Source organism: Lepus europaeus, chromosome 13, assembly GCF_033115175.1.
Source record: "Lepus europaeus isolate LE1 chromosome 13, mLepTim1.pri, whole genome shotgun sequence".
Lineage (NCBI taxonomy): Eukaryota > Metazoa > Chordata > Mammalia > Lagomorpha > Leporidae > Lepus > Lepus europaeus.
Window position 1 is genome coordinate 40686822 of NC_084839.1, and position 16090 is coordinate 40702911.

General features: G+C 40.9%; 1 protein-coding gene across 2 annotated transcripts in view; it reads left to right on the forward strand.

Annotated features, from left to right (window-relative positions):
- Positions 1 to 16090, forward strand: part of CAMKMT (calmodulin-lysine N-methyltransferase) — a 467624-nt gene that overhangs the window by 6534 nt on the left and 445000 nt on the right. For both annotated transcript variants that reach the window (XM_062209372.1, XM_062209373.1), the window contains exon 2: positions 10128 to 10300. In XM_062209372.1, the coding sequence (XP_062065356.1) occupies positions 10128 to 10300 (173 nt within the window). The remainder of the gene's footprint in view (positions 1 to 10127; positions 10301 to 16090) is intronic.

Sequence of the window (16090 nt, forward strand, 5' to 3'; positions counted from 1 at the left end):
CTTTTATCTTTTCAAAATATTCAACTTAAGTTTTAATGGAAGTAACAACTCTATTTTAGCATTATTTCATTAGTTTTGTTTTTTTAAAAAAAGATTTATTTATTTGAAAGTCAGAGTTGCACACAGAGAGAAGGCGAGATAGAGAGGTCTTCCATCCACTGGTTCACTACCCAATTGGCTGCAACAGCCAGAGCTGTGCCAGTCTGAAGCCAGGAGCCAGGAGCTTCCTCCGGGACTCCCACATGAATGCAGGGGCCCAAGGACTTGGGCCATCTTCTACTGCTATCCCAGGCCATAGCAGAGAGCTGGATCGGAAGTGGAGCAGCCGGATCTCAAACCAGTGCCCATATGGCATGTCGGCACTGCAGGTGGCAGCTTTACCCGCTATGCCACAGCATCAGCCCCTCATTAGTTTTTTTTTTTTTTTTTTTTTTTAAGACTTAATTACTGACAGTATTCTCATGATGAGAATTTGAACAACTGGTATAATGTTTAAAAGGGGCTGGTGTGATGATGCAGCTACCAGCATCCCATTTAAGTGCTGATTGGAGTCCCAACTGTTCATCTTTCGATCCAGCTTCCTGCTAGTGCTGCTGGGAAAGCAGCAGCAGATGTCCCAAGTGCTTGGGTCCCTGCTACTCACATGGAAGACCCGGATGAAGCTCCTGGCTTCGGCCTGGCCCAGCCCTGGCCATTGCAGTCATTTGAGGAGTAAACCAGTGGATGGAAGATGTCTCTCTCCCTCCCACTCTCTCTATTTGTGACTCTACCTTTGAAATACATAAATCTTTAAAAGATAAATAAAGATTGAAAAGTTTCTGGAGAAGCACAATTGACAAGTAGGGAAGGGCAAGAATAAGATATTGGCTGCTATCTTTCAGCTCTCATGGTACATTCTGAACTTTTTTTTTTTTTTTTTTGACAGGCAGAGTGGACAGTGAGAGAGAGAGAGAGACAGAGAGAAAGGTCTTCCTTTGCCGTTGGTTCACCCTCTAATGGCCGCCGCGGTAGCGCGCTGCGGCCGGCGCACCGCGCTGTTCCGATGGCAGGAGCCAGGTGCTTCTCCTGGTCTCCCATGGGGTGCAGAGCCCAAACACTTGGGCCATCCTCCACTGCACTCCCTGGCCACAGCAGAGAGCTGGCCTGGAAGAGGGGCAACCGGGACAGGATCGGTGCCCCGACCGGGACTAGAACCCGGTGTGCCGGCGCCGCAAGGCGGAGGATTAGCCTGTTGAGCCACGGCGCCGGCCCATTCTGAACTTTTAATAGAGGGAGTGGAGAATGTCTGTTACTCCCAAGTCAGTTAAGAGAGCTGCTGCTGTATTTTGTGTTCTCTTTGGGCCTTCTGATTCTATTATTGAAAATGGAAAGCAGACTCTGGTCTCCGTGTCTTAGCAGTGCTTGTGTGGCTTCCTTCAGCAAGGGCTGAGCAGGTGGTGAGTGCTGCTTCATTCCTTTTTGAATGGAGCTGTCAAGCAGCCTCTTACTTTGCACTTTGTCTACCCATTTTTCATTGCTCTCTTGGTCCTTTTAAATCCCTGCCAGAGAAAAGAGGCAGCACTGCTCTTTCATCTCTTGTTTTTTTGTTTGTTTGTTTGTTTTGTTTTTGTTTTTGTTATTTTTGGAAGCTACTATCCCTAGGTGCTCTCTTGAGCTCATGGTCCTACCTCAGACCCCAGACTTTATTTGTAAGATTTATATCCTTGGGCCTAGCATTGTGGAGTAGTGGGTAAAGCCACCACCTACAACACCGGCATCCCATATGGGACTGGTTCATGTTCTAGCTGCTCCACTTCTGATGCAGTTCCTTGCTAATGACTTGGGGAATGCAGCAGAAGATGGCCCAAGTACTTGGGCCCCTGCCACCCACCTGGGAGACCTGGAAGAAGCTTCTGGCTCCTGGCTCCTGGCTTCAGCCTGGCCCCACACTGGCCATTGCAGCCATTTGGGCAGTAAATCAATGGATGGAAGTTCATTCTTGCTCTCTGTCTTTCCATCTCTCTCCGTAACTCTGACTTTCAAATAAATAAGTAAATAAGTAAATATTTTTTAAAAAGCTTATATTTAGTCCTGGGATGCTTTCTAACCCCTTTCCTTTTCTACCTTTATATCATTACTTTATCTCAAGTTATTTATTATTGAATCATGTGAATGGAATAAGGGGAATATCTTAGTGTTTTGAACTCATTTTAGGTATTATTACAGAATTATAAAATATATATCTTAGCAGTGTTCTTGTACTATGGTAAGAGAGCATTGATATCAGCCACATCTGTATCTTATATGATTGTAGGCCTACCACTTACTGTGAGGCTCTTAATAGATCTTCTATGTCAAGATCTGTATGGAGTATACTTTTGTTTCACCTTTATTCTTTTTTTGTTGTTGTTTAAGATTTATTTATTTTACTTGAGAGGTGAATTACTGAGAGGGAGAAGCAGAAGCAGAAGCAGAGAGAGAGAGAGAGAGAGAGAGAGAGGCAGAGAGACAGAGAAAGAGAGAAAAAGAGATCTTCTATCTACTGGTTTACTCCTTGACGGCTGGAGCTGGGCCAGTCTGAAGCCAGAAGCCAGGAGCTTCTTCTGGGTCTCCCATGTGGGTGCAGGGCCATCTTCTGCTTTCCCAGGCCTTTAGCAGAGAGCCATACTGGAAGATGAGACCTGGGACACAAGCCAGCACCCATATGGGACGCTAGCACCATAGGCAGAGGATTAGCCTACTATGCCACAGAGCCAGCTCCAGTTTATTCTTGGCTTTATTTTATAGCTCTCTTGGCTTTCCCTTTTTCTTTCTTATCACTTTTTATGAATGTTACCTTCATGTATATTTTTTAAAGCCATCTTAAATTCGTTTGGTAACAAGTGTGATGTAAGTTTAAGTCTCCTGTAAACCGTAGGAATTTGTTCAACTTTCTACTAAGACTCATTTAATAAATGGAAACAATAACACACACTTCGCAGGGTTGCTTTGAAGATTTGAGATAATGTGAATATATATAAAATGTTTGGCTCAGAATTCTGCCATATCATAGACTGACTATTAGTAGTAGCTATTATTATCATTCTGACTCTTTGTGGTAATTCCTCTGGGATTTTTTATCTTTGCTTGGATGGTGAACCCTTTTATTTGACAGAGAGGTTAGACTTTTCTCATTTTCATTCCCTCTCTTCATCATAGTTGAAGTAATGTAGAATCTTAAGTGCTTTTCCTTCTGGTTTTGTTTGATTCTTTTTTGATCTGTCCTGTATCTAGAGACTGTACAGAACTAATTCTTCTTACATTTTCTTGGAATTTTTGGAGAAAGTCCTAAACTTGCAGTTTGTTGTTGCCTATTGACTTCTCTTTCATGCTTCCCTTACTTTATTATTCTGGGGCTCTGATGCTCAGAGGGGAATTATTTTCCCATTTGAATGCCAGAATTAAGCACCATTCTAGTTACAAACCATCCTGATTGAATTCACTGAATGGCAACTTCCACCTAAACTGGCCATTTTTTTAGGGATCCCAAATGTTGGTATCTGTTTTTGTCTTCTTCTAGTGTCTTCAGCAAGGACTACCACAGACTCCTCTCTGGCAGATGTAAGTCTGGTTGCCTGAGATCCAGACACTAAGTGAGTGGAAGGGATATTAATCAGTGAGGAGCATCTTTTTTCTTTTTCTTTTTTTTAAAAAGATTTATTTTATTTATTTGAAAGACATGGTTACAGAGAGAGGAAGAGACAGGGAGAGGGAGAGGGGTCTTCCATCTGCTGACTCACTCCCCAGTTGGCCGCAATGGCTGGAGCTGAGCTGATCCGAAGGCAGGAACCAGGAGCTTCCTCTGGGTCTCTCATGGGGGTGCAGGTGCCCAAGCACCATCCTTGGCTGCTTTCCAGGTGCACCAGCAGGGAGCTGGATTGGAAGTGAGCAGCTGGGACTCAAACCAGTACCCATATGGAATGCTGGCGCTGCAGGCTGAGGCTTTAACTTGCTATGCCATAGTGCCACCCTTCAGTGAGGAGCATCTTATACTACTGTAGGGTATGCTTGGTGTTTGGCCAGAACTTCTGTGATTCATCTTTTCTAGAAATTTATGCTTCAGAGTTTCTCTGTGGGCAGGAGGAATAGTTGCATGGTAATGCTAGTGGAATCAGGGTGTTTTAGTCAGCTTTTCATGACTGCAACTAAAATACTTGAGCTACTTATGAAGGAAGGAGTTTTTTTCAGCTTACAGTTTTGTAGTAGTGCAGCATCAGGCAGCCCATTTGTTTGGTGTCTAATGAGTGCAGTGGATGGCAGAATGAGTACAGAGGAAGTATTACATGGTGAGTCAGGAATCAGAGAGAGCTGCCAGGCCCAACTTGCCCTTTATAACCGATTCTGTTGTGAGAATTGCCTTCCTGTAGCATACCCCCAATGACCTAAACAATTCCCACTTGGCCTGCTTCCTAAATGCCATAATTTATCAAGTCTGTACCTTTAATCCATTGTGCATCAATCCATTAGCCATTGACATAAGACACTGCCTGTGATGCCAGCATCCTGGTTCAAGTCCTGGCTGGTCCACTCCTGATTAAGCTCCCTGCTAATATGCTTGGGAAGGGAGCGACAGATAGCCCAAGTCCTTGGGCCCCTGCACCCATGTGGGAGACCCAGTTGAAGTTCTTGGCTCCTGGCATTGGCCTGGCCCAGCCCCGGCCATTGTGGCCATTTGGAGAATGAACCAGCAGATAGATCTCTCCCTCTCTTTCTCTGTAACTCTGCCTTTCAAATAAATAAAATAAATATTTTATGAAAAAAAAAAGACTTTAATATATGGGCCTTTGAGGGGCACTCAAACTATTATTCAACCATATCTAGCTACTCTTTTAAAAGATTTTCCACCAGTACATTTATGTTTAGCCTTACTGTCACCAACAGCTGCATCATAGCCTTCATGGGCTCTAGTAATTGAATCTTCCCTACTGCTTAGATTTCAGTTTTCTTTCATCTCCCCAATTACTTATTCGTCATTTCCCCTTAGTCTCTTTGTCCATCTAATTTTTGTTATATTTGCTCCTTAACTGGTATTTTAGTGACTTTGAGGAAGGATGGGAGATAACTGCCTTGTTTGGTTGGAGGCGAGTTGACTATTGAGTAGCAACTCTAAGCTGACACTTTCCACATAGCACATATTGTCTTATTTAATTTTCACTAAAGCCTTTTAGGCCATCTGTAGGTATGTGTGTCAGGCATTAATTTTGAAGCTGCATGGTATACAGTGTAATTTCCATCTTATGGAGGAAGAGACTAAGCTCAAAGAATTACAAAGGTACTCCTGTAACTTTAATAAAAGATCTTCTACTGGGGCTTATGTTGTAGCACAGTGGGTGGTTGCAGCCTGTGATACTGGCATCCTGTATAGATGCTGTTTTGAGTCTTGGCAGCTCCACTTCCAATCCAGATCCAGGCTAATACACCTGGGAAACCAGTGGGAGATGTTCCAAGTGCTTGGGCCTCTGCCATCCAAGTGGGAGAACCAGATGGAGTTCCCCAGGCTCCTGGCTTCAGCCTGGCCCAGCCCTGTCCATTGTGGCCATCCAGGGAGTGAACCAGTGGATGGAAATTCTGTCTCTGCCTCTGTAACTCTGCTTTTCAAATAAAATAAATAAATAAAATAATAATGAACTATTAAATATTATCATTAATATATTATATGTTATATTCTTTATATATTATATAAATACAAATTATATAATAAATATTAATTCATATCATATATTATAATAAATATTATATTTATTAAATAATAAAGAAATAGATTAAAATAAATTAATTAATTAAAAAATAAAATTCTTTAACTTATTTTCATTTTATTTGAAAAGCAGAGAGATTGACAGAGAACTCTTCCATCTGCTGGTTGCCTCCCCAAATGCCCTCAACAGCCAGGGCTGGGCAAGGTTGAAGCCAGGAGCCTGGAACTCCCATCTAGATCTCCCATGTGGGTGGTAGGGACCCAAACACTTGAGTCATCATCTACTGCCTCCCAGGGAGCATTTGCAAGAAGCTGTATCAGAAGCACAGTATCCAGGATTCCAACCAATACTCTGATATGGGATGCCTATCTTATTTATTTATTTGAAAGGCAGAGTTACACAGAGAGAGAAAGAGAGTCAGAGAGGAGAGATCTTCCATCTGCTGGTTCACTCCCCAGATAGTCGCAATGGTCAGAGCTGCGCCGATCTGGAGCCAGGAGCTTCTTCCAGGTCTCCCATGTGGTTGCAGGGGTCCATGGACTTGAACCATTTTCTACTGCTTTCCCAGGCCACAGCAGAGAGCTGGATCGGAAGTGAAGTAGCCAGGACTTGAACCGGCGCTCATGTGGGATGTCGGCACTGTAGGCGGCGGCTTTACCCACTACACCACAGCACTGGCCCCACATATTTTTAATTAAAAAGGAACATAAAAAGTAAATTTGGCCTGCTTTCCAATTTTAATTAAATTTACCTAACATGGATTATACAAAGAAATATTTTATTTATTCTAAATGTGAGAATACTTTAAAAAATTGTGGAAAATGGAATTAAAAGATACCATTTATTTTGGCACAAATTTTTTTTATAAAAGATTTATTTATTTGAAAGGCAGAGCTAGAGAGAGAGAGAGAGAGAGAGAGATCCTCTGTCCTCTAGTTCACTCCCCAGATGCTTACTGGAGCTGGGCCTGTCCTAAACCAGGAGCCAGGAGCTTCTTCTGTGTCTCCCATGTGCAGGGATCCAAGTACTTGGGCTTGGGCCATCCTCTGCGACTTTCTCAGGCACATTAGCAGGGAGCTGGATCAAAAGTGGAGCAGTTGGAACTCAAACCGGCACCCATATGGGATGCTGGCACACAGCGCTGGACCCACAGAAATTTTTTGAAATCCATGTAAACAAGGGGTTGTCAAAAAGTTCATGAAAAATGTGCATTATGAAAAAAACTATACATACATTTAAAATAGTTTTTATACCAATTAGATTTTGGGGTGGGTGTTGTGGCATAGTGGATAAATCTGCTTCTGCAATGCCAGCATCTGATATAGGCACCAGTTAGTCCTGGCTGCTCCACTTCAGATTCAGCTCCCTGCTAATGGCCTGGGAAAAGCCATGGAAGATGGCTCAAGTGCTTGGGCCTCTGCCACCCACATGGGAGACCTTAATGAAGCTTCTGGCTTCAGCTTGACTCAGCCCTGGTTGTTCCAGCCATCTAGGGAGTGTACCAGTCGATGGAAGATATCTCTCTGTTTCTCCCTCCCACTCTGTCATTTTGTATTTGTATTGTCATTATATATTTCAAATACATAAATAAATTTTTAAATAACAAGCTTGTATTTTAATTTATTTTCCATAAATTAGTGTATGTGCCCTCATGTTGCATGTTATTTTCCTTGAGTATCACTTTGGGTCATATTGTAAATCCTGAGATTTACTAAACTGCAAAAGCTCTTTCCAATATTATCCATGTGTTAACTCAGTTTTTTAAGCTACTGATTTATGGTCCCATTACCTTGACATAAGACTAATTTGTTTGTTATAAAAAGAAGTTTGCTTTTTGGACTTTAATTGGACAAGAACCAAGACAACTTATAATGTTTTTATTTTATATATATATATATATATATATATATATATATTTTAAGATTTTATTTATTTATTTGAGAGGTAGAGTCACAGACAGTGAAAGGGAGAAACAGAGAAAAAAGTCTTCCATCTGCTGGTTTGCTCCCCAAATGGCTGCCATGGCCGGAGCTGCGCAAATCCAAAGCCAGGAGCTTCTTCCCTGTTTCCCACGTGGGTTCAGGGGCCCAAGCACTTGGACCATCTTCCACTGCTATCCTAGGCCACAGCAGAGAGCTAGATTGGAAGTGGAGCAACGAACCGGCATCCATATGGGATGCCAGCACCGCAGGCGGAGGATTAACCTAGTGCGCCACAGCGCCGGCCCCTTTATTTTATATTTTAAAAAATTTATTCACTTTGTTTTGTTTTCTGATAGTATGCTCTGCTGAGTTTATCTTTCTCCCTCATGGCCATAGCTGACATAATAATAAGACCTTATTTCTGGGAAAGTTTTGTAAAACAGTTTATTCCTCTCTCTCTCTCTCTCTTTTTTTTTTTTCAACCTATTACAGATAGGCTACCTTTTCTGATCCACTATTTAAAAAGCCAACCTTCTGTATAATATAAATTTTGACAGATATTTTCCCTTCAACATATGTTCATACTGATGTGTTTTCTTGCTTGGATCTTATCTTGGTTTGCCCTCTACTCATGAGGATTATAGCATTTTTGGAATAAGCTTTCTTTTTAGATAATATAAACCATTGTAGCTACTTTGAGCTGAAACAACTTTAATAGAGTTAATTTATCTGTAGAGATTGCTGTGATTTGAATTTTGGCTAATTGTACCTTGATGGTGACATTTAATATGTTCCTCTATCCTTTGTATTTCCCATTTTCTACAAGTTAGTAGATATGGAGGTGTGATCAGATTCAGATCTGATGTTTTTGTTTTGCTAGATGATCAACATAGTGTGTTTTTTTTGTGAATAATTGCATTAATGTCTGGTTACTTATCTTTTTAATGATAATTGCCTAGGTTCATGAATTGAGGGTGTTGGAAAATGGTAATACTCTAATTCTTCCTGTTTTATTTGGGATACTATTATACAATATAGAAAAACTTCTCTCCTTTTCTATTTGGATACCTTCAGTTATAGATCATGTAGGAAAGACAAATATTTGGTTATTTTTCCTTATTTATCAGTTTTCAAAAATATCTTTTCTAGAATTCTTGAATGGGTATTATGTGGCATTAAAAAATGCCATCATGAACTAAAAATGTATTTTGATTCTATTTCATTTGTTATCTTGATCAGTTCTCATACTGTCTTGTCTTTGGCCACTGAACCCTATTCAGATCCTCTCTGGAATCCTTTTGACATAACCCATAATTTTTTATAGGTTTCTTATTTTCTTCTGTACAGGGTGTTTCAGTCTCTTTTGTACAATTCCTACCATTTTTTCCAAAAGCCTTACTTTATTTTAATAGGAAATGGTGTTTATAGATAACACTGTGTTCACTAGGTGTGCCCATTGATTTTGGCCATCATTTCTAGCCCTTTTTAGTGGTCAGATGGATAGTTTTGAAAAATGAAATGTATCCGGGCCAGCGCTGTGGCGTAGTGGGTAAAGCTGCCACCTGCAGTGCCGGCATCCCATATGGGTGCCGGTTTGAGTCCTGGCTGCTCCACTTCAGATCCAGCTCTCTACTATGGCCTGGGAAAGCAGTGGAGGATGGCCCAAGTCCTTGAGCCCCTGCACCCATGTGGGAGACCCGGAAGAAGCTCTTGGCTCCTGGCTTTGGATCAGCTCAGTTCTGGCCGTTTGGGGAGTGAACCAATGGATGGAAGACTTCTCTCTTTCTCTATGGCTCTGCCACTCTATGTAACTCTGTCTTTTAAATAAATAAAATAAATCTTAAAAGAAAAACGATATATATCACTAGTTTGTATTACACTTCCATTTACATTTAGAGCTACTGAGTTTTTGCTTAACCTCATTAGTCATAACATCTGTATCTCCTTATTCTCAAACTTATAAATTTTGTTGTCAGTGACACCAGCATAATTATATATTTGATTTATCTTAAGTAGCACACATGAGTATACACACACACATACACACATACAGTCCAAACTTAATAACAAACTTGCTCCTGCCTGGGTTTGTTATTGACCTTACCTGCAACTATAAGTAAGCTTTAAAATTCAAATTTTACTCCCTAGTTCCATGGGCTATTAAAGGTACTGCTTATGTTCTCATTTTTTTCTTTTGGGATTGACAGATGTCCCCAGGAGAAAGTAGTTTGAAAAGCCAGGCTTACCTCTGTAGTTTTATCTCCTTTTTCATACTATAAATTGATAAATCTTCACTATCTTCTTAACTCTCTGTTGCCTTCAAGTGATATTTTAAAATATTTTGTCCATTCTTTTTGAGTTGTATGCAGTAGGTTGGGCTAAATGATTATCATTTTAAATGATAAAAATGAGAGTCCTTTTATCGCTTACATTTTGAACAGTCAGCTTGTGTTTATATAATATGACCACAATATTTGGTTTTATTCCAAAGGTTCTGAGGCAGAAACACCTGGATGGTTGTCTGCGACACATATCTGTAAGAAGATTTGAGTCATTTAATCTATTTTCAAAAACAGAAGCTGAAAAAAGGGAAACTGAAGAGGAGGTTGGTGCATGGGTCCGGTACACAAGTGTCTTCTATCCTGAATACAGTGTCTTCTTAAGGTAACCATAATTCTGGCTAAGAGTTTTAAAAACTGTTTTTCTCTTATGGAAGAACAACAGTCTACTAAGAATTTCATTATTCATTCTATTGAGTTTGCAAGCAATCTTTATCAGAATTTAGATTTTGCAACTTTGTGTTAGGAAATCCTGCTGCTTTAACTGAGTCTTGTTGTATCGTCAGATTAAAGATTAAAAAATCCTCAGGAATAGACTAGCATTTGAGGATAAAGAGAGTTACAAATCAAAGGGTTCATTTAACTGTTCTCCTGTAGCATTTGATTAGGGTAAAAAGCCAAGTCTTCTTGAGACAAAAGCAGCTGAAAGTGAAGAATTTTTCCCAACTATTCTTCAAGTAGTAGTTATCCGAAAAATCAGGCTTTGGTATTTTTCCCATTCATGTTTTGTCACTTTCAGAATAGAATCTGAAGAATAGGAGAAAATTCAGTGAAAACACTGATATTGTGAGAAGCATACAGGCTGTTCTGGCTTTAAAAATTGTTGGAAAAGAGATGAGAGTTGCAAACTGAAATAACAAGATAACACTTTCTGTAAAATTTTCTCTCACAGTTGTGCTCTAGCATGTTGCAATAATACTGTAGTTGTTTCATTTTCTAAAACCTGCTTTTTCTGACAGGATTTCAAATTTTTGAAAGGGAGGGAGGAGCACATTTACAGTAACTGTTAGAAGAGCAAAAAAACATGTTAAGTGAAAATGTGACTGAATAAGGTTTAGGTGAAGGTAGGGATAATTTTAACAAAAAAATTTTCACAAAGGATGTCTATTTATAGTGTATGTTTTTTTAAGTATTTTAGCTTAGCATATCTAAGTTGTAAAAGACACTGTAATAGTTAAAAATTTGGAATTTCAACAAAAAATGACTAGGATGAGCAGGGAAGAAAAGTTAGCATCTTTTTTTTTTTTTTTGGACAGGCAGTTAGAGAGAGAGACAGAGACAAAGGTCTTCCTTTTCCGTTGGTTCATCCCCCAAATGGCCGCTACGGCCAGTGCGCTGTGCTGATCCGAAGCCAGGAGCCAGGTACTTCTCCTGGTCTCCCATGCGGGTGCAGAGCCCAAGCACTTGGGCCATCCTCCACTGCCTTCCTGGGCCACAGCAGAGAGCTGGACTGGAAGAGGGGCAACCGGGACAGAATCCAGTGCCCCAACCAGGAACAGAACCCGGGGTGCTGGCCACAGGTGGTGGATTAGGCTATTGAGCCGTGGCACCGGACAGGATCTAATTTTTTTTTATAATAAAGCAATAATAATATTGTTTTATTGAAAATGCCAAATAAGGGAGTAAAATGTAATGATCTGTGAGTACCTTCATAGGAGATTCAGTACCTCAACTGACTTGCCCTTTGAGCGAGGTATTTGGGTTTGTCTTTGGTTAGGAAGGAAAGAAAAGTACATGAAATACTTCTTATGTATCAGATAGATACAGAGATTGTTGCTTTAGTGTGTTCTATTTCACAGAAATGAAAATGATTAAATAGTTGGTAGATAGTTTGTGTAAGGAAATTAAGAAGGAGAAAGGATCTGTGTTGTAGTACAGTGGGTTAAGCTACCACCACTTGTAATGCTGGCATTCCATGTGGGGAGTAGTTTGATTCCTGATTGCTCCACTTCCCATCCAACTCCCTGCTAATACACAGGGAAAACCAGCATATGATGGCTCAACTGCTTGGGCCCCTGCTACCCATGTGAAAGGCCCAGATGAAGCTCCTGGCTCCTGGCTTTGGCCTGGTCTAGTCCCAGCCCTTGCAGCCATTTTGGGAGTGAACCTGCAGATGGAAGATCTCTCTCTCTCTCTCTCTGCGCATTTCAAATAAATAATAAATCTAAAAAGAAAGAGAGAAGAAGGAAAAAGAGTGATCCTGCAGGAGTCTTCAGGTATAAGGTTCTGAAAGTTAACTCTGCATCTACTGGTGACAAGAGACAATAAGTATAAATTGTAGCAAGAATAATTCCTGACACCTTCAGGGCCCTGGTAAAGATTAGCCAAGTAGAGTTCATAATATCTTTCCAAATAAAGCAGGGTTATACACCCAGTGGAGATGATCCTGATGTAGCATTATCTGGAACCTATGTGAGAATAAACTGAGGTGTTCTTCAGCAGTGTGGTTCTTTGTAAGTAAATGCAGTAGACACAAAATACAAAATAAACACCAGTATATCTATTTAAATATGACATTGAATCCTAAGCTATGGGAAGGAGATATGTAACTGAGCTAAAATTTGGCCTTGGGGGGCTGCCAGTTGTTTTTCTTAGTTTCCAGATCACTTAGTATCCCTCTAGTTAGTAGTACACAAATAGCAATAGCTTTAAGATAGAATTCTAAAGCAGTTGGTCTTAGATTAAATTTCATAAAATCTTAACACTGATAATCAAATGCCTGCTATGTGACAACTATTGTTGTGGGTGATTTCCGTGGTTTAATTTATTTATTTGGTCCATACCACGGCTTATGGGTTAAATACTGTTGTCGTCGTCTTCATTGCACAGATGAGGAAATAAGCACAGATTAAGTAAACTTGTTGAAATCACACAGCGGTAAGCAGTTGTGTCTGTACTCAAACCCAGTGGTCTGGTTCCACTGCTTATACTTTAAAAAATTTGTTTATTTTGAAATAATTATGAACTCATGGGCAGTTGCAAAAGTAGGACATTGGCTTCCATGTGACCTTCACCCAGCTGACCCCTTGGGTAACATCTTGTATAGTGATAATCATAGCCTTTAATTTTAACTTCAATCCTCTCTTTCCTTTAGTGAAGTAATCCTATATCCATTCATTCATTTCACTGATGAAGGAATTGAGACATTGATTATTCTTTTTTTTTAAAGATTTATTTATTTTTTATTTTATTTTTTTTTGACAGGCAGAGCGGACAGTAGAGGGAGACAGAGAGAAAGGTCTTCCTTTTTGCCATTGGTTCACCCTCCAATGGCCGCCGCGGTAGGCACACTGCGGCCGGCGCACCACGCTGTTCTGATGGCAGGAGCCAGGTGCTTCTCCTGGTCTCCCATGGGGTGCAGGGCCCAAGAACTTGGGCCATCCTCCACTGCACTCCCTGGCCACAGCAGAGAGCTGGCCTGGAAGAGGGGCAACCGGGACAGGATTGGTGCCCTGACCGGGACTAGAACCCGGTGTGCCTGCACCGCAAGGCGGAGGATTAGCCTACTGAGCCGCGGCGCCAGCCTAAAAGATTTATTTATTTATTTGAAAGTTAGAGTTACACAGAGAGAGAAGAGGTAGAGAGAGAGAGAGAGAGGTCCTCCATCTGTTGGCTCACTCCCCAATTGGCTGCAATGGTCGGAGCTGCGCCGATCCAGAGCCAGGAGCTTCCTCCAGGTCTCCCATGTGGGTGCAGGGGCCCAAGCACCTAGGCCATCCTCCACTGCCCTCCCGGGCCATAGCAGAGAGCTGGAACGGAAGTGGAGCAGCCGGGCCCTGAACCGGCTTCCATATGGGATGCCGGCACTGCAGGCCACAGCACCACCCCCAAGACATTGATTATTCTGAGCATTTCATTTCTTCTATACTCCTGTTAAAGTAAAGGAAATTTCTGAAATTATTGCAGTCACTTAGGTAGGGGATGACTTCTGCCAAGAGTAGTTAATTCCTTTCCATTGCCAAGTTTGTTCACATTGATTTCTTTCATGTTTACCACTTTTTCTTGTTTTCTATTACCTGCCCAGTGTGGATCTCCACTGTTGTTCCTTTAGTATCTCATTTCTTCTCCACATGTTCTCATGAAATTTCTTTATTTTTCTTTTAAGATTATTTATTTGAAAGGTAGAGTTACACAGAGAAGGAGAGAGACACACAGAGAGAGATATCCCCTATCTGGTGGTTCACCTGCAGGTGGCTACAACAACCAGGGCTATGCCAAGCTGAGGCCAGGAGCCAGAAGCTTCTTCTGGATCTCCCACATGGGTTCAGGAGCTAAGGGACTTGGGCCATCTTCAGCTGCTGTCCCAGGCACACTAGCAGGGTCTGGATTGGAAGTGGAGCAGCCAGAACTTGAACCAGTGCCCGTGTGGGATGCCGGCACCACAGGCCATAGCTTAACCCACTGTGCCACAAAACCAGCTCCCATGATAGTATATAAGATCTACTATTCTCAAGGAGCTTAAATATATAAAAAGTTAGAATACAAGTAAGCAAGAAGGAAAGTTATCCCTCCAATCCAAGTACTCTTATCCATTTCCAAATGAGTGGAAGAGCTCACATTGTTAGGAGCTGAGAGGAGCAGGAGCTTAAAACTGGATGTAGAAGCATTTGAAAGTACTAGAGGCAAGGGAGAAAGCGTACGAGAAGAGGGCAAAGGTCCTGGGAAGTACAGGGTGGAGAAACTGCAGCTAAGAACGATTGGAGGCTGCTGAGAAGGCCAGCGGCACTGCCAGGGGAGGAGCGGTCATCCACACCTGTTACATGTAGATCTGCTTCTGGGTTCTCAAAGGACTTCAGGGAGGCCGTGGATTCCTCACAGCTCGCAGATATAAACCCCACATTTGCTTTCTTAGTTGCCGTTTAAGACCACCAGCCACAACTCAACACAGATGACATGAATGGTTGATTAGTAATTGTTATTAGTTTTGCCTACCTGAAACCTTTCTTGCACATTGATTTCTATCCCTTTAAAGTTTTATTAGATTTGAAATGAATACTCAAAAATGATAAATGTCTAGATATGTGTGATTTCAAAGTACATGACTTTATCTTGTTTAAATCATTAAAATATGTTTGACTTTATTATTTTCTGTCTTATGATGATACTTGATGAAGAATTAAAAATTTTTCAGTAGTGACTTCATCAGAAGTACAAATCTGGACAACATAAAAGTTAATTATGAAATACTAAAGTCCTGTTTTCTGTATATCTGAGGGTGATTGACACTTCATTAGAAAGTAAGCCTTAAAAGTTAAGAAATTAAAATCCAGGATATGGCTCCTACTTTAATTCTTTGGCAAAATCTTCTCTTTTTTTTGGTGCTTTATTTTTTAGAACTTTAAAGAGGTTCTTGCTATTAGATAGATACATGTATACAAAACTAAAATGTATTCAGAGATGCTTATAGTGTATTGTACTGAAAGTCTTTTATTGAAAATGTTCTCTTCCTGTCTTTTTAAGAAAAGATTATTTATTTATTTGAAAGGCAAAGATACAGAAAGAGAAGGAAAGAGAGAGAGAGGAGAAATTGAGAAAAAGAGAGAGATATATGTTCCATCCAATGGTTCATTCACTCCCAAAATGGCTGCGATGACCAGGGCTGGGTCAAACTGAATGCAGGAGCCAGGAGCTCCTTCTGGATCTCCCATGTGGGTACAGGGGCCCAAGGACTTAGACCGTCTTCTGCTGCTTTCCCAGGCGCATTAGCAAGGAGCTGGAACAGAAGTAGGACAACCGAGACTTGAACTGGTGCCCATATGGGATGCTGGCACTACAGGTAGAGGCATAACTTTCTATAGCACAGTGCCAGCCCCATCTCTTCCTGTCTTATAAGCTGTATTTTGTTATTGTATAGGTCTTGCTGTGTAGATACACAGATATTGCCTCTATACTCCATATTTCAACTTAATTTCAGTATAGCAAAAATTTGCCTATTCTATAAGCTTTAAATTGCTTCCATCATATTTGGAACTATATAAGTGCCCTTTATCACTTATAAATGTATATGTGCCTTAGGTATAGAAAAATCTGAGAATAGTCCTTTCTTTGAATAAGACTGCTTTTGCTATAGTAATCAATGAGTTAGAAGACTAACCCTCATCATGACTTCAGGCTT